This window comes from Oryza glaberrima, chromosome 9 (genome assembly GCF_000147395.1).
Source record: "Oryza glaberrima chromosome 9, OglaRS2, whole genome shotgun sequence".
NCBI lineage: Eukaryota > Viridiplantae > Streptophyta > Magnoliopsida > Poales > Poaceae > Oryza > Oryza glaberrima.
Window position 1 is genome coordinate 12423769 of NC_068334.1, and position 15888 is coordinate 12439656.

Sequence of the window (15888 nt, forward strand, 5' to 3'; positions counted from 1 at the left end):
ATGCGTGGTCAGACCGGCCCCCTGGAGGCCGGGATGGTGCTGCTCGGGATGGCCGATACAGAGCCGACGGAGCCGTATTCGGTCAGACCGAGCCGAGGCCGGTCTGACCGTCCACCCCATGTCGGTCTGACCGGCCAGGCCGATGGGGCCCTCTGACAGAGCTACAACGGCTAGAAAACTAGCCGTTGTAGAGTAGCACGGTCTGGCCGGCCACTTACCTCCGGTTAGACCGGCAGAGCACAGAGTTGGGGGATTTCGCCCCCAACGGCTAGTTTTGGTGGGTGGGAGTATAAATACTCCCCCACCAGCAGCATGGGGGTTCTCTTGGCACCCAATTCAATTACATACATCCCTTGCACCTCTCTCACACCCACTTGAGCTTTGTGTTCATCCATCTAGTGTGTTAGAGGGTTGATTAGCCAAGAGTCAAGTGCGTTGCTTCCATTTGTAGAGCTAGTGTGGCACTTGATTGATCATCTCCACGCTGGGTCATTGCTTGTTACTCTTGGAGGTTGCCGCCTCCTAGACGGCTTGTGGAGGAGTTGCCCGGTGACCTCTCCGAGAAGATTGTGGAGGAGGCCCGGCGCCGGTTTGTGAGTGGTTTGGAGTTCACCACCTTTGGAGTGAAGGAAGAACTACCCTAGTGATCGAGGCTTGGGTAGTCCTCTCCGTGGGCCGGCTCCTGCCTTGCCCACCCCTTGACCAAGGGGGCGTGCGGTGGCTTCGTGGTTGAGCGGTGGAGTTGGGCTCGCCTCAATGGGGAGTAGGAAACCGGCGAGTTTCCGAACCTCGGTGAAAAATCTCTTGTCTCCTTGTCTCATTTGATTGTCGCATTTACATTTGTGCAATTTACATTTCTAGAGACAAACTTGAGATCATATCACCCTAGGATTGCTAAACATTGACATAGGAGTGTGATTTACTTTCCTAGAGATATAATTGAGCCACTATCACCCTAGGTTTGCAAAACATAACTTAGTTGCTTAGTTAGAGTTGACCCTTACCAAGCCTAGCAACTTAGGTTAGTTTTGATTAGGTGTCATTTAGTTTTAAATCGCCTATTCACCCCCCCTCTAGTCGACATCTCAATCCTACAAAAGATACTTACAAAATCCATGCGCTCAGAAGAGAGACGTCGAGGGCGTCCATATGGTACAGATCGAAGACATCCTTGAAATGGATCCATAGAACATCTTCTCCTTGCAAGAAGTCGGGGTTTCTGATCCTCGCTCCGAACATCTCTCTACCCTTGGCGCTCATTTCCATGTACCGTTCATGGAATTTGTACAATTGTGTCGGTAGGGACTGCAGCTGCTCAGGCCTGACAAGCGGTTTACCGAGTTCAAACTTGTATGCCACTTCCGCCTTCGGGATTGGTGCGCCTCCAACCAACTGATCCACAGTTAGATCGGTGTCCGAAATGAAATCCGTTATGCCAAAGTCTTTGCCGGTCACCAATGGCTCGACCTCTTGGTTTGGTTGTTCTCCAAGCTAAGGAACTGGTTTGGACTTCTTGTAATAGGCTTTCCTAAGTGTTCGGTCATAGTCTGATAGCTTTAAGGCCTCCTTGTTTGTGGTGGACATTCCCTTGAAGAACTTCTTCACGCTTGGGTCAATAGGTATCTTCTTTTCAGGACTCCGAGGCTTGAGTTGCCTCTTCACTTCTCCTGCCACATAAGCGTCAAGCTCCTCTTGACTGCAATCGTACGGCGGCTCCTTGTTTTTGGTGGCGTCAACTTTGGCCTTCTTCATTGCCCTTGTGCTGGCAGGAGGTGGAGCTTGGCGAGACCTTGTCTTGGGAGGTGCAGGCGGACATGGTGGAGGTGGAGGCGGAGGAGGCGGAGGAGATGGTGCAGGAGGAGGTGGCGGAGGATATGGTGCAGGAGGAGGTGGCGGAGGAGGAGACGGCGGAGCCGGAGGAGATGGTGCACGAGACGCCGCTTGTTGCCCAGGGAGGATGATGTACCGCTTGCACCATAGTATAATGGCGTGGCTTGTGTCTCGTAGATTCGTCTCACCGTCTCCTCCTGGGTAGTCCAACTCGAGGTCCTCGTACGCGGCTTCCACCAGCTCAACTTTGACCCTCGAGTATCCTGCTGGAATCGGCCTGCAGTGGTTAGTCCCTGAAATGTCCGTTGGGATGGCCATTCCCAACGCCACCTTCACGTGATGAGAGGTTATCTATTAGTAATCAACCTAAGCAGCAACTTGCGGAACGTACAAGTCAAAAATCATAAAACTACGAGCATACCTTGATTGATAAGTTCTTGAAGGGAATATGCAGCTCACATGGTGTCCGCTGCGTGATCTCATCAACGGGGCAGGTGGTTTCGTCCTGGATTTGCATGGCGTCCATGCTCTGTGATCTTACCTGCCCCGTTGAGGCGCAGCTGCTACGATTGCCTGATGGACTGACCATTGGAGGAGGTATGTATGGCTGGGGATCCTGGGACCAATGTGCTGCCATGCGTTCATCCACCTTCCTTGCCACCTCCTCTTGCATGCTGAGCTCGTAGCTGGATACCCTGTACTCAAGATCTGCAATCTTTGCCTCGGTATCTCTCTTGCTCCTCATCCGACTCCTGTACGTGTGGATGTCCTCCTTGAATCCAATCTTCCAGGGAATCACGCCTTTCCCTCGTGTTCGTTCTGGATGCTCGGGAGTCTGTAGGGCGAGTGACAGCTCGTCCTTCTCTCTGTCGGGTCGGAACGTGCCCTGAGAAGAGGCTTCCACTGCGTCAGTTAGTCTACTGGCAGCCTCGCGTATCTGATCGCCGAAGACCAGGGAGCCATCAACTGGGTTAAGCGTTCCACCGTGAGCATAGTACCAGAACTTCGATCGATCCGGCCATTTAGCGGTGGCCGGTTCGATACCCCTCTCAATCATTCTTGCCTCCATCTCCTCCCACTTCGGCATTGCGACGCTATAGCCGCCTGACCCCAAGTGGTGATGGTACTTCTTCTTGGCGGCATTTTCCTTGTTTTTGACCATCATCGCTTGCCCTTGTTGCCCAGTCTTGTAAGCAACGAACTCGTCCCAATGATCCCTTAGCTTTGGGAATACGTCGAAGTTCGGTGTTAGTCCCTTCAGGATGTATTTCTTGTACAGATCTCCCTTGAAGCTCTGGAACTGTTCTGCCATTTTCTTAAAAGTCCACTGTTTCACTATGTTCTCCGTACCCGCAGGGAGCGTGAACGTCTCGAGCATTGTGGTCCACAGCATATCTTTCTCTGATTCCGGGACAAAGCTGTCATTATCCCCGCGTGCCCTTGTTCTGCGCCAGTACACCTTGCTGACATGCACGTTATCCCTCACAACCCAACCGCTGTGGCGTACAAAATTCTTGGCTGCTTCTGCCGGGGCACTAGGTCGGCCGTCTGCGTCCACCTCAGTTATGATGTGCCGACCCTCTATCTTCTTCGCGGCACCTCGTTGTCCGCGTGCCCTCTTCTATCCAGCGGAGGGATGACTTCCACTAGCCTCCTCCTCGTTCCCCTCCGCATCCCTCTCCACGTTCCCCTCCTCGTTCCCCTCCGCATCCCTCTCCACGTTCCCCTCCTCGTTCAAGTACTGGTTTGGATCCTCGTTCCCCTCTTCTTCGTTCCAGTACTGGCTGCTTCCCTCTGCGATTGTATCGTACAGTATCTGTTCCTCATCGCGATCAGCCATCTGTTCATAGAATAAATATTTGCTAAGCATAATATTAAAACTCTACTAATCTTGTATTAAAACTCAAATAATCATATATGCTAAGTCTAAGTGTCGTGTATTAGAACCCTAGATAATCATATATGCTAAGTCTAATTAAGTTTCGTATATTAAACCTCTAATAATCTTATATTAAATCTCTAACAATCTTTAACACTCACATATGCTAAGTCTAATTAAGTTTCGAATATTAAACCTCTAATAATCTTATATTAAATCTCTAACAATCTCTAACACTCAAATATGCTAAGTCTAATTAAGTTTCATATATTAAACCTCTAATAATCTTATATTAAATCTCTAACACTCAAATATGCTAAGTCTAATAATCTAATAATCTCTAACACTCACATATGCTAACTCTAATAATCTAATAATCTTATATTAGAAATCTAATAATCTTATATTAAATCTCTAACAATCACATCTTTACATCACTTGCCTGCGCGAATTCCTTCGAGGGCTAGCTACCACTTCGGCTTGAGGGACGACGACGACGACGTCTTCTCTGCAACATGCAAAAAAAAATGTATTAGTCTAAACGCAAAGGAACATATATTGTATTTCACGTTTTCAAGTATATATAATCATATATATATGCTAAGTTCAACAATAGTTTAATTATCTCGTTCGTACACGTTTCGCTCGCGTTCGTTCTCACACTTTTAGTTCAACTGCATTCTCGTTCGTTCACGTTTCAATCACGTTCGTTCGCGTTTCATTCACGTTCGTTTGCGTTCGTTCACGTTTCAGTCATGTTCGTTCGCGTTCGTTCACGTTCGTTCGCGTTCGTTCACGTTTCAATCACGTTCGTTCGCGTTCGTTAACGCTCGTTCGCGTTCGTTCACGTTCGTTCGCGTTCGTTCGCGTTCGTTCATGTTCGTTCGCATTCGTTCACGTTTCAATCACGTTCGTTCGCGTTCGTTCACGTTCGTTCGCGCTCGTTCACGTTTCGTTCGAGTTCGGGCGGCCGTGGTGGCAGCGGAGCGGCGGCAGCGTGTCGCGGCGGCGGCGGGGCGTGGCGGCGGCGTGGCGTGGCGTGGCGGCGCGGCGGCGTGGCGAGCTCGAGGCGGAGGCGGCGGCGGCGGCGTGGCAGTGGCGTCGGCATCGTCGCCATGGCTGAGGCGTGGACGCGGCGGCGTCAGCAGTGGCGGCCGCGTGGAAGTTGGGGTCGGCATCGGCGGTAGGCGGAGGAGGGGTCGGCCGCGCGCGTCTACGTCGGCGGCGGCATCGGCAACGAGCTAGGCGGCGGCGGTTTGGAGAGAGAGAGAGATTGAGAGAGAGAGAGGCAGCGGCGGCTCTCACCCGAGAGCTGCGGCGGCGGCGTCGGCGGCGGAGGCGGCGAGGACCGCGAGACGACGGCGAGAGACGACGGCGGCGTCGGCGCGGGAATGCCCTAGGCAGTGGCGGTGAAGAAGAAGCCGAGATCGATCGGAGGAAAAACTTCTAAGTGTTGGTGGAGAAGACGAGGGCGCGTCGGGAATATATATACCCCTAGATCTTTAGTTACTCCCGGTTGTTCTCACCAACCGGGACTAAAGATATTTTTCCGCTATTTCCAAATTCTTTTTATACCCGGTTAGGGTTAAGAACCGGGACTAAAGATGATAGCACTGAATATTGAATTTCATTGCATATGTGTTTCTAAAATAGTAAATAATGTATTAAAATTATTTAAAGTCGAAAAATCAATGACAAAACCTTCGAAAAATTATTGTTGTCTGTAGTAAATTAAGTGGATAATATATAATAAGCACGTGAATGATTTAAAATTGTTAAAAATTCTAATAATCATATATAATTAGCATATGCATGATATTAAATTGTTAAAAATTCTAATTAACATATGTAAATAACACATGCATGATTTAAAATTAATAAAAATTCTAATAATCATATATAATTAGCATATGCATGATATTAAATTGTTAAAAATTCTAATTAACATATATAAATACCACATGCATGATTTAAAACTTTTAAAAATTCTAATAATCATATATAATTAGCATATGCATGATATTAAATTGTTAAAAATTTTAATTAACATATGTAAATACCACATGCATGATTTAAAATTAATAAAAATTGAAATAATCATATATAATTAGCATATGCATGATATTAAATTATTAAAAAATCTAATTAACATATGTAAATACCACATGCATGATTTAAAACTTTTAAAAATTCTAATAATCATATATACCTATCATATGCATGATTTAAATTTGTTAATAATCATATATAACTAGCATATTCAATACATCCAAAATAGTTTACATCGTGTACACAACAATTACGGCAATACATCGGCGGTGATGGTTGTCCGCACGTACTTTCTCCTCACTATTGTTCCTTCCTTGTGATCGCTACATGAGTAAGGGGTGTCTTCATTTGATAGGAGGATGCTAGGGTCAATCGTCACCGTGAAAGGTGGTTGCCCATCAAACTGATCGTAATCCTCGTCAGTCTTGTCCTCTACTCCGACGATTTTTCTTTTGCCTGGGAGAACCACGCGGCGCTTCGGCTCGTCAGGCCCTTTGCCTTTCTTTCCTTTGCTACATGTCCTTCACGTAAAAAACTTGCATTATATCATTGGCAAGGACAAAAGGTTCGTCCGAGTAGCCAACCTTGTTAAGGTCACCCGTTGTCATCCCACTGTCATCAATCGTTACGCCTCCACCAGTCAACCTAACCCATTGGCACCGGAACAGAGGGACCTTGAGAGGTCCATAGTCAAGTTCCCATATCTCCTCGATGGCACCGTAATACGTGCCAGTTGTACCATCGTGTCCCATGGCATCGATATGAACAGCACTGTTCTGGTTCGTGCTCTTCATGTCTTGGGCTCTTGTGTAGAATGTGTACCCATTGATCTCATATCCCTGGAATGTCGCGATCGAGCCAGATGGACCCCTCGCCAGGAAGGCCAGTTGCTGGTTAATCGTCTCGTTACCCATGAGATGTTATCGCAGCCACGCGGGGAAAGTATCAATGTGATGCCGTGTAATCCATGCATCGGACTTACCGATGTTTCTGGCGCGAACTAGAGCCAAGTGCTCCTCGATGTAAGGAGCCACCAATGAAGATTGTTGCAGAACCGTGAAATGGACTTTACGGAATAAATTGTTGTCTACCGTCATTATTGCTTTCCTTCCAAGAGTCCCCTTTCCCCGTAGTCTCCCTTCATGGCGTGATTGAGGTACCCCGATTGGGCAAGGTCTTCAACAAATTCTACGCACAATTCAATGATCTCCTCTGTTCCATACCCCTTGGCGATGCTTGCCTTTGGACGAGCACGGTTACGAACATACTTCTTCAGAACGCCCATGTACCTCTCGAAAGAAAACATGTTGTGTAGGAACACAGGCCCGAGAATACCGATCTCTTTGACAAGGTGGCAAAGCAGATGCGTCATTATATTGAAAAATGAAGGTGGAAATATCAACTCAAAGCTGACAAGACATTGCACCACATCATTCTGAAGGGCTTCTAACCTATCCGGATCGATAACCTTCTGCGAAATTGCGTTCATGAAAGAACATAGCTTTGTTATTGTTGCCCGGACATTGTCTGGGAGGATACACCTTATTATAACTGGTAGCAGTTGTGTCATCAACACGTGACAGCCATGAGACTTTAGGTTTGTGAACGTCTTCTCCTTCGTGCTTATTATTCGCTTTATATTCGTGGAGTATCCAGACGGTACCTTGATGCTCTCCAAGCATTCAAACATACTTTCCTTCTCTGCCTTGCTAAGAGTGTAGCTGGTTGGACTCAAGTAATGGCTGCCTTTCTCCTTTTGGTTCCGGGTGAAGGTCGCCGCGTTGTTCCATATGCTTCAGATCATTACGTGCTTCTAGTGTATCTTTCGACTTTCCATATACACCTAGGAAGCCAAGAAGGTTTACGCAAAGGTTCTTAGTGAGGTGCATCACGTCGATTGCGTGGCGGACGTCCAAGAATTCCCAATAGGGTAACTCCCAAAATATGGAGTTTTTTTTTCCACATCACCGCGTGACCATCTTCGCTCTCTATAGGCTGGCTGCCAGGCCCCTTTCCAAACACTACTTTAAGATCTTTCACCATAGCAAACACTGTTTTTCCGTTGCGATGTTTAGGCTTTGTACGGTGGTCCGCCTTATGTTCAAAGTGCTTGTCTTTCTTCCGTACTGGGTGGTTTGCAGCAAGAAATCGACGATGACCCATGTACACAACCTTCCTACAGTGCTTAAGATACGTACTTTCTGTTTCATCCATACAGTGAGTGCAAGCCTTGTACCCCTTGTTGGACTGCCCGGATAGGTTGCTAAGTGCAGGCCAATCGTTGATGGTTACGAACAGCAGCGCTCGTAGGTTAAACTCCTCCTGTTTGTCCTCGTCCCACACGGGGACACCTTCCTTCTTCCACAACAGTTTAAGATCTTCGGCCAGTGGTCTTAGGAACACATCGATGTCGTTACCAGGTTGCTTGGGGCCTTGAATAATAATCGGCATCATTATGTACTTCCTCTTCATGCATAGCCAAGGGGGGAGGTTGTAGATACACATCGTAACGGGCCAAGTGCTATGGCCGCTGCTCATCTCTCCAAAAGGATTCATGCCATCCGTACTTAAACCAAACCGTATGTTTCGTGTGTCCTTTCCAAAGTCTTTAAATTTTCTATCGATGTTTCGCCACTGCGAACCATCGGCGGGGTGTCTCAGCATCCCGTCCTGTTGACGTTCTTCAGCGTGCCAACGCATCATTCTAGCATTCCCCTTGTTCCTGAACAAACGCCTTAGCCGTGGTATTATAGGGAAATACCACATCACCTTAGCAGGAATTCTCTTCTTCGTTAGCTGCCCGTCAACCTCACCTGGTTCATCTCGTCTAATCTTGTATCGTAGTGCTTTACAAACAGGGCATGCTTCTAGGTTCTCGTACTCCTCACCGCGATATAGGATACAATCATTCGAACATGCGTGAATCTTCTGAACTTCCAGTCCTAGAGGGCAGACTATCTTCTTAGCCTCGTACGTTGTCTCGGGCAATTTGTTTCCCTCCGGAAGAATGTTCTTGACGAGTTTCAATAAATCGCCAAATGCCTTGTCACTAACACCATTTTTTGCCTTCCATTGCAAGAACTCAAGAGTGGTATCCAACTTTTTGTGCCCCTGCTCGCAACCTGGGTACAACGACGTTCTGTGGTCCTCTAACATCTTGTCCAATTTATGGGCCCCCTTTTCACTTTCGCAGTCCTCCTTGGCATCCCGCAACATCTGACCAAGATCATCCGCAACGTCGTTATAATCAACATCTTTGTCCTCCTCGCCCGTTTGATTTCCTTCAAATCCAGCGTACTGAGCAAAGTCTGGAATATTGTCGTCTTCCACTTCATCTTCTTCCATTTCAACCACTTCATCTCCTCGCCCGCTTGGCATGAACCCCGACTCAAACAAGTGGAAATGAATAGTCCTGGATGCAGAATACTCCTTCTGATTCTTATACTTATTGCATGGACAACAAATAAAACCCTTCTGCTTGTTAGCTTCGGCCACTCTCAAAAACTAATGCACGCTGTCAATAAACTCTTTGGACCGCCGGTCAGCGTACATCCATTGCCGATCCATCTACATGAAATGAAAAAAAATCGTGCACAAATAATCATTCGTACAATAATGACAGTCATACAATAATGATAAAATAATCACAAACTCTTTCAACAGTCATACAATAATGACATATCATTCTTCATACAAAAATTATAAAATATTCCACCAAATAATTCTTATTTATTATTTTTGAAGTTTTAAATTCTTTTAATTTTCAATTTAGTTTGTTTTCTTTTATTTAAGATTAACTTTCACTATATTTTCCTACTCAACTATTTTATAAAACCTTCTTTAGCAAATAAACAAAATTTCTATATATTCTTTCTTTTCCCACACAAATTTTCTCTCTCATCAACTTACAACAAAATTTTGGAGACAAAAAAATGTGCAAAACATAGCTCCAAATGTAATATGACCAAAAAAAACATTGGAGGATGAAGTTGCTAACCTTTTAGGCACCTCCGATTTTTATATAATCACCAAAGTAAATTCACTAGAAATTATGGCATGACCTCCCCTCTTTTTTGAAAAAATTTTGAAGCTTGCTCGGGCTGGAGGAGGAAGAAGACATATATAAAGGGGTGGGACTTTAGTCCCGGTTGGTGTTACCAACCGGGGCTAAAGAGGACCACCAACCGGGACTAAAGGTACGATCTTTAGCCCCGATTGGTAACACCAACCGGGACTAAAGATTCCGGGGGGGCCTGACAAGCCCTGACAGCATTTGAACCGAGACTAAAGATGATCTTTAGTCCCGGTTGGTGTTACCAACCGGGACTAAAGATGAAATATGCCCATTACCCTTTTTAACCGGGACTAAATATCATCTTTAGTCCCGGTTTTTATTGCAACCGGGACTATTGTGGAAATCGTCCGACCGAAGAAAGATGTTTTCTCCACCAGTGGTTTGTGACCCGGTGAACACTGTCTGGCCTTGCAAGCTATCTACCTTCTCCCACTCCATCCTTTGCTCATTAAGCTTGACGACATGGACCATCTTCCGATGTCGTTCAATCAATACAACCATCAACTCACCTTGGTTGGACTCGAGCAAGTAGCTGTCTTCACATTTGAACCCGAAACTATTAGGCTTGTCAAGAATCTTAAATCCTTCATCGTGCCTACAAGGATCATAAACCGCTAACCTCCCATTTTGACCTAGAAGGTATAACAAGCTATTATGGAGAACCGGATTGGTGACTGGCGATGCTCGAAGCCGTGACCAGTCGAGATGATTCTCCGCCAACTTCCAGTCCTCCCACTCGCCACTATTGTTTCGAATGGAACTAGCAACCTCGATGGTGAAAGTTGCCTCGGCACCAAATAGCCTCTCATCATGGTCGGAGATGACAAAATTAAACAACGTATAAGGTATTTGTGGTAGTACTTGAACAAGGGCACCGGTGACGAGGTCAAAATCAAACACCAAGGATTTGTCCGTGCGCATCTTGAGATGCCGTTTGGTGGAGCAGCAGATTTTCGCACCAGGCAGCTTGAGAGTGTCATCGACCTCGAAGTTTTTGTTGTAGTAAGGGCTATAGTACCGGATATTGGCAGTGCCTATGTCGGCGGTGTTGAGCAGGAGTGGGGTGATCCACTCCGGGTAGAAGGGCGAGAGCGACACAGCGTAGCGCCATTGCTGGCACACCAATGCGACGCTCGGGTGGCTTGACCACCGCAGAGTCCCCAGGATCAGGAGGAGCACGTCCGTCGGGAGAGACGACCAGTCCCGGGTAGGGTTGAAAACGGTACGGAAACTTTCCGGATTCCGGACCTGTTTTCGGAAACGGAACCTGTCGGTCGGAATTTGTTCGGAATTTTTCGGAAACGGAAACGAAATCGGAAATATTTCCTCGGAAACGGAATCGAATATGATAAGGGCAGTTTCTGTCGGAACTCGGAATCCGTCGGAAACTTTCCGGAAATGAATTCGGAAATTTTCCGGAAACAAATTCAGGTTTTTTCTCGGAATCGGAAATAGAAAAATTTCTCATATACAACTGATTAGCTTAAGCCTTTTCTACTCTAAATGTTTAGATTTATGTATTGAGATGTTTAATTAAATAGAGATATTTTTTAGTCCAATACTTTATATTTTATTTTCCTAATTATCTTTTTATTTATAGATGAATATAGTTCTTTTTCTCCAAGAAAGTAAAGTGTACAACTAGTTGTATTATTATTAATTGATAAAATATAGAAATATTGATTTATTGTTTTAGAAAAAAATATTTAACTACATTTTTCGTTGATTTGAGAACTTTAGTTTAAGGGTTTTTTATATTCCGATAAATATCCGTTACCGTATCCGCGCCGGTTCGTTTTCGCTTCGTTTTCGGTTTCAATAATATTCATTTCCGTTTTCGTTTCCGGGGTTTCCGATTTCGATTCCGATTCCGAAAAAAATATGAAAAAGAAAACGATAAAATTGGTTTCCGTCCGTTTCCGTACCGTTTTCACCCCTAGTCCCGGGGCTGCGATGTCGATGCGGTGGCCTCCATCTCGCTTGGTCTCGCTTGGGAACAAGACGTGAGCGGTGTTTGATATATCTGCCGCTTTTCTCGTGGTGTGGTGGCGCGCTTATATAGGACGTGTGGTTGTGGCGAGCGAATACTAATCGGTTTTTGCGTTTGTGGAGTTGCAACGTGATACGATACGAGTGATCAACACGGCAAGTTTTAGCTACGTATACACGGCAGCTCTCGCCAAATCCTACACGGGAAAAAAAATTGGTGAATACCTGCCGCGTCGTGGACGACGTACGTAATCATAGGACGGCCGCCCGGCCCCTCCGCTGGTCTCTAACGGATTAATCCCGCGCGCCCGGCTGGCTGTCGGCTCAGACGTGAGACGTGCATGGATGCGGCTTGCAGAACCGGCGGTGTATTCAGATCGCGGCGGCTCGTTCATCCATGATTTTCCCCCGGCCCTTTCTCATCTACCGCTGTCGCTCTTGTCCCCTAACTCCACCACCTCACCAGGCTAGAGAGCCCCCGCGTCGCCCACGCGCGGGCGACAAGAGGAAACCCTAGCGTCGCCGCCGCCACTCTCTCTTCCACTCCCTCCCCTCGCCACCGCCGGAGCGCGCTGCCGGAGAACTGTGTGGCCAGCCGGAATGGCGGCGGGGAGGCCAACCCCCGATGGCGCCCCGTCTCCGCGCGTGGATGGCGGGCCGGTGCGCGGAGGAAAGGCTGACGACGCGGCGTGGAGACGGCGGATTCGGTGCCGTCGCGGCCGGATCCAGCCTCCCCGCGATTGGATCCGGCGCATCCATGCCGGATCTGGCTGGAGCAAGCCCTCGGGCGCCTACGACAGGAGCGGCGGCGGCGGCGGCTGGCGGCTGGAGGCCGGCGCGTGCGGAGGACGCGGTGGCGATGGCGAGGCCATGGTGACGGAGGCTGCGAAGGATGGCGCGCGGGTAGGCGCGGCTGGAGGCCGGCGCGCGCGGAGGCCGCGGACGGCGATGCGACCGGAGGCTGCGGAGGCCGGCGCACGGGGAGGCGCGGCTGGAGGCTGGCGCGCGTGGAGGCGGTGGCGACCGGCAGCGGAGGCCGCGGTGGCGGCCGCAGCAGAGGCTCGGACGATGACGGCAGACGGCGACGTGGCACAGCCGGCAACAGGAGACGGCTGCACGGCGCGACGGAGCGGCCGGGGGCGGTGGTAAAGCCCGTCGGCGGTGGTGACGGTGAGGCGATGGCTGCGGTGAGGAGGACGAAGGCGATGGCGATGCGACCAAGCACCCATTGGAACACGGGCGTTCTGGTCGAGGCGACGGTCATGCTGTGAGGGGGGTTTTGAAGCCTGCGGCGAGCTTCCTTTCAGGTGTCTGCCCTCTTGCGGTGGCAGCTTGCCGTAAGATGGCCACGCTAGATGGGCGAGTGCAGGGGAGAGGGGATAGATCTATTGTTCTCTCTCACCCTCTCCCTCTCCAACCCAACCACGTGGATAGACGTGAAGCGCAGTGAAGGTTGAGACTTTTCTTTGATGGCCGGCCGGCGGCGAGGCGTCGGCGCAGTGGCTGCGCATCAAAGGGGATTAGATGGTGGTTCTGATGAACTGGCATGCACTCTTAAACGCAGGAGAGTAGAACAACGGGTGAAGGCCTAGCCATCGGGCCGGCAACGGCGACGCCTACGGGCGCCGTTTTCCCCTTGGAGCGTTGCCGTGTTTTCTATCATTTCCCAGTGGGTTCTTCGAGTGAAAACCTCGTCCTGGTTATCTAGGACGGACGGCGGCGGCGCTTTTGGCGTCGTTTTCTTTCTTGGAGGCGTCGTTTAGAAGTCCTATTCCTTTGAGGTATTGTGTGCATGTTTTGTTTAAGTAGTAGGATCAGACGTACACGTGTGGTGTAGTTGTATATTTTCTTTTTTCTGACTACAGTCTCCCAGGACTATAGGCTTATACTTTATTCCTTCTTTATCAATAAAAAAGCCGCACTATCTTGTGCAGGTTGTTTAAAAAAAAAAACTCCACCACCTCCCATGTACGTGATCCCGCCGCCGCCGGGAGGACACAGCAGCTGGCCGGTCGGGAAACTCGGCGTTGGGCGCGCATCGGGGATGACTGCCACGGTCAACACCACCTTCACCGTGGATCAGATGGTGATCACCAACCAGCCGGCCGGACCTAGCTAATCCTCCTGGGCGACGCCTATTACGCCAACCTGTCTACCTGACCAACGAATTGTTCAGACTAATATTCAGAGTTTGTGCGTGATGATTCATGGTCGAGAGCGTGATGATTTTTTTTTTTTAAGATAATGGAATAAAACATCCCGGCCTTTGCTCAAAAGAGTTAGCTACAGTCAATTATTACAATCTATCATTCTAGTGTAGTCTAGAATAAAGCTAAACACACCAAACCAAAATAGGAGAAAACCAAACAGGACGAGGAGAACATTAGTCCAGTTTATTGGTGAATCTCCATCAATAATTAGCAAAAAGTTACATAACCATCATTTCAAGCTTTCGACATGCAACAATCAGGAACTCCCCATCTTCATCTTAAGCGTGATGATTGTTATGCAGGTACATGGGCAATGAAAGCATCCTGCTGCTTATGTAGATGCATGCATTTCCGTCAGATTACACAAGGTTTCAAATTTCACACTCGAGATTTTTTTTTTAAAAATGAATCAGAGAAATAATTGTAGATTTTCTATAACGCAGTACATTACAAACATCCGATTACAGTTTTTTCATATTCTGATTTCAGATTTAACATTCCAGACATCATATAGCACAATTCAGAACACTAGACATGCTACATGACTTCGGACTTCCAACTGGTAACCTAGAATTTTATGAGGACAAAGGCTATTCCATACTCCCTGATGTCTATATTCATTCAGGACTTAGCTAGAAACATGATCATGAAATTATCAGAACAAATTTCCCTCAACGGAACTATGGCGATCTTGCCGGCGAGGAACATCGAGATGTTGAAATTAATAAGTGAGTCTTACCCTATTCGAAGATTAATTCTTTATAAATCATAAAAACACATCTCATGGGATGGTATGCATGGCAAGTTTGCATATTCTATAAGAGAGAGACCTCCTTATAATAGAGGATGCTCTCCTAGCCACTTGAGGCATGTGAGGTAGAGAGAACAAGGGAAACATGTGCGCTCGCTCACCTCGCCTGGTGAGGCGTGGCAGCACGCATACGGCACATGCGTGTCGAATGGACTGCCAAAATTGGTTCATGACCCTTGCTTAGATGCGGCCTCCTTTTACAGTTTTGTTTTTAGAAACACCCCGAATAATCAGGTGTTGTTTTTGGAAACACACCTAATAATCAGGTGCGTGGAGTGGTGTGGAGTCCGGATAAGTTACACGCGACTTATTCGGTTCAGTTACGTGGAGTGGAGATCGTGAAGGCGCCCTAATCAAGTGTCCCGATATCTCTATATAAATCGAGCCGCCACCTCCATGCAACACACGCAAAATCAATCTAGGGTTTGCCTCCTCCTCTGTACAACGTTATCGCTTGTAATCTACTACATCTCGCTCGCTGGAGCACGCCACTTCCATGCAACACACGCAAAATTAATCTAGGGTTTACGTCCTCCTCTATACAGCGTCGTCGCTCATAGTCTACTACATCTCGCTCGTCGGTGTGCACTGGCAATTAGGAGAGCAAGTCTCCGGATCTTTCACCTTCGATGTCCTGTCCCGGGAGAAGGCGGCAATAAGGTTTTTGGGTAGTGCTTTGTGCGACTGCTTGGTGTTCGTTCACAACGGCTCGTCTTCCTCTTCGCTCGGGTATTGCACGCCGTCGTCAACGCGCAGTACTGCGAGTCTTTCCTGCTGTGCAGACCCTCGGTACACATTCACTATATTTCGCATATTCAATATGTTCATGGTTTACTGTCTAATTTACATGTGTAGATCGTATGATGCGATTAGCTAGTTTGCAACGGTAATGTCATGATTTATTTATGGAATAAATTAAATCAATATGTGTTTAAATATTAAACACATGACCCCTCCTTGATCGGTCCAGATGGTTGTCACCTCGTCGGGAGCCTTGTTTAGCGGAGTCACTACCCTCGCTCGTGGAGAATGACATGGGAGGAGA

General features: G+C 47.7%; 1 protein-coding gene and 1 pseudogene across 1 annotated transcript in view; one reads left to right on the top strand and one right to left on the bottom strand.

The window, feature by feature from the left end:
• The window catches only part of LOC127785368 (uncharacterized), a 28807-nt gene extending 16999 nt beyond the window's left edge, over positions 1–11808 (bottom strand). Inside the window, exons 1-3 of the mRNA XM_052312797.1 lie at positions 11782–11808; positions 10208–11042; positions 7351–7367 (exon numbers count right to left, since the gene is read on the bottom strand). Coding sequence (XP_052168757.1) covers positions 7351–7367; positions 10208–11042; positions 11782–11808 — 879 coding nt within the window. The remainder of the gene's footprint in view (positions 1–7350; positions 7368–10207; positions 11043–11781) is intronic.
• A 411-nt stretch (positions 11809–12219) lies between these two features.
• On the top strand, positions 12220–13093 carry LOC127783747 (uncharacterized; annotated as a pseudogene).
• Positions 13094–15888: the final 2795 nt, after the last annotated feature.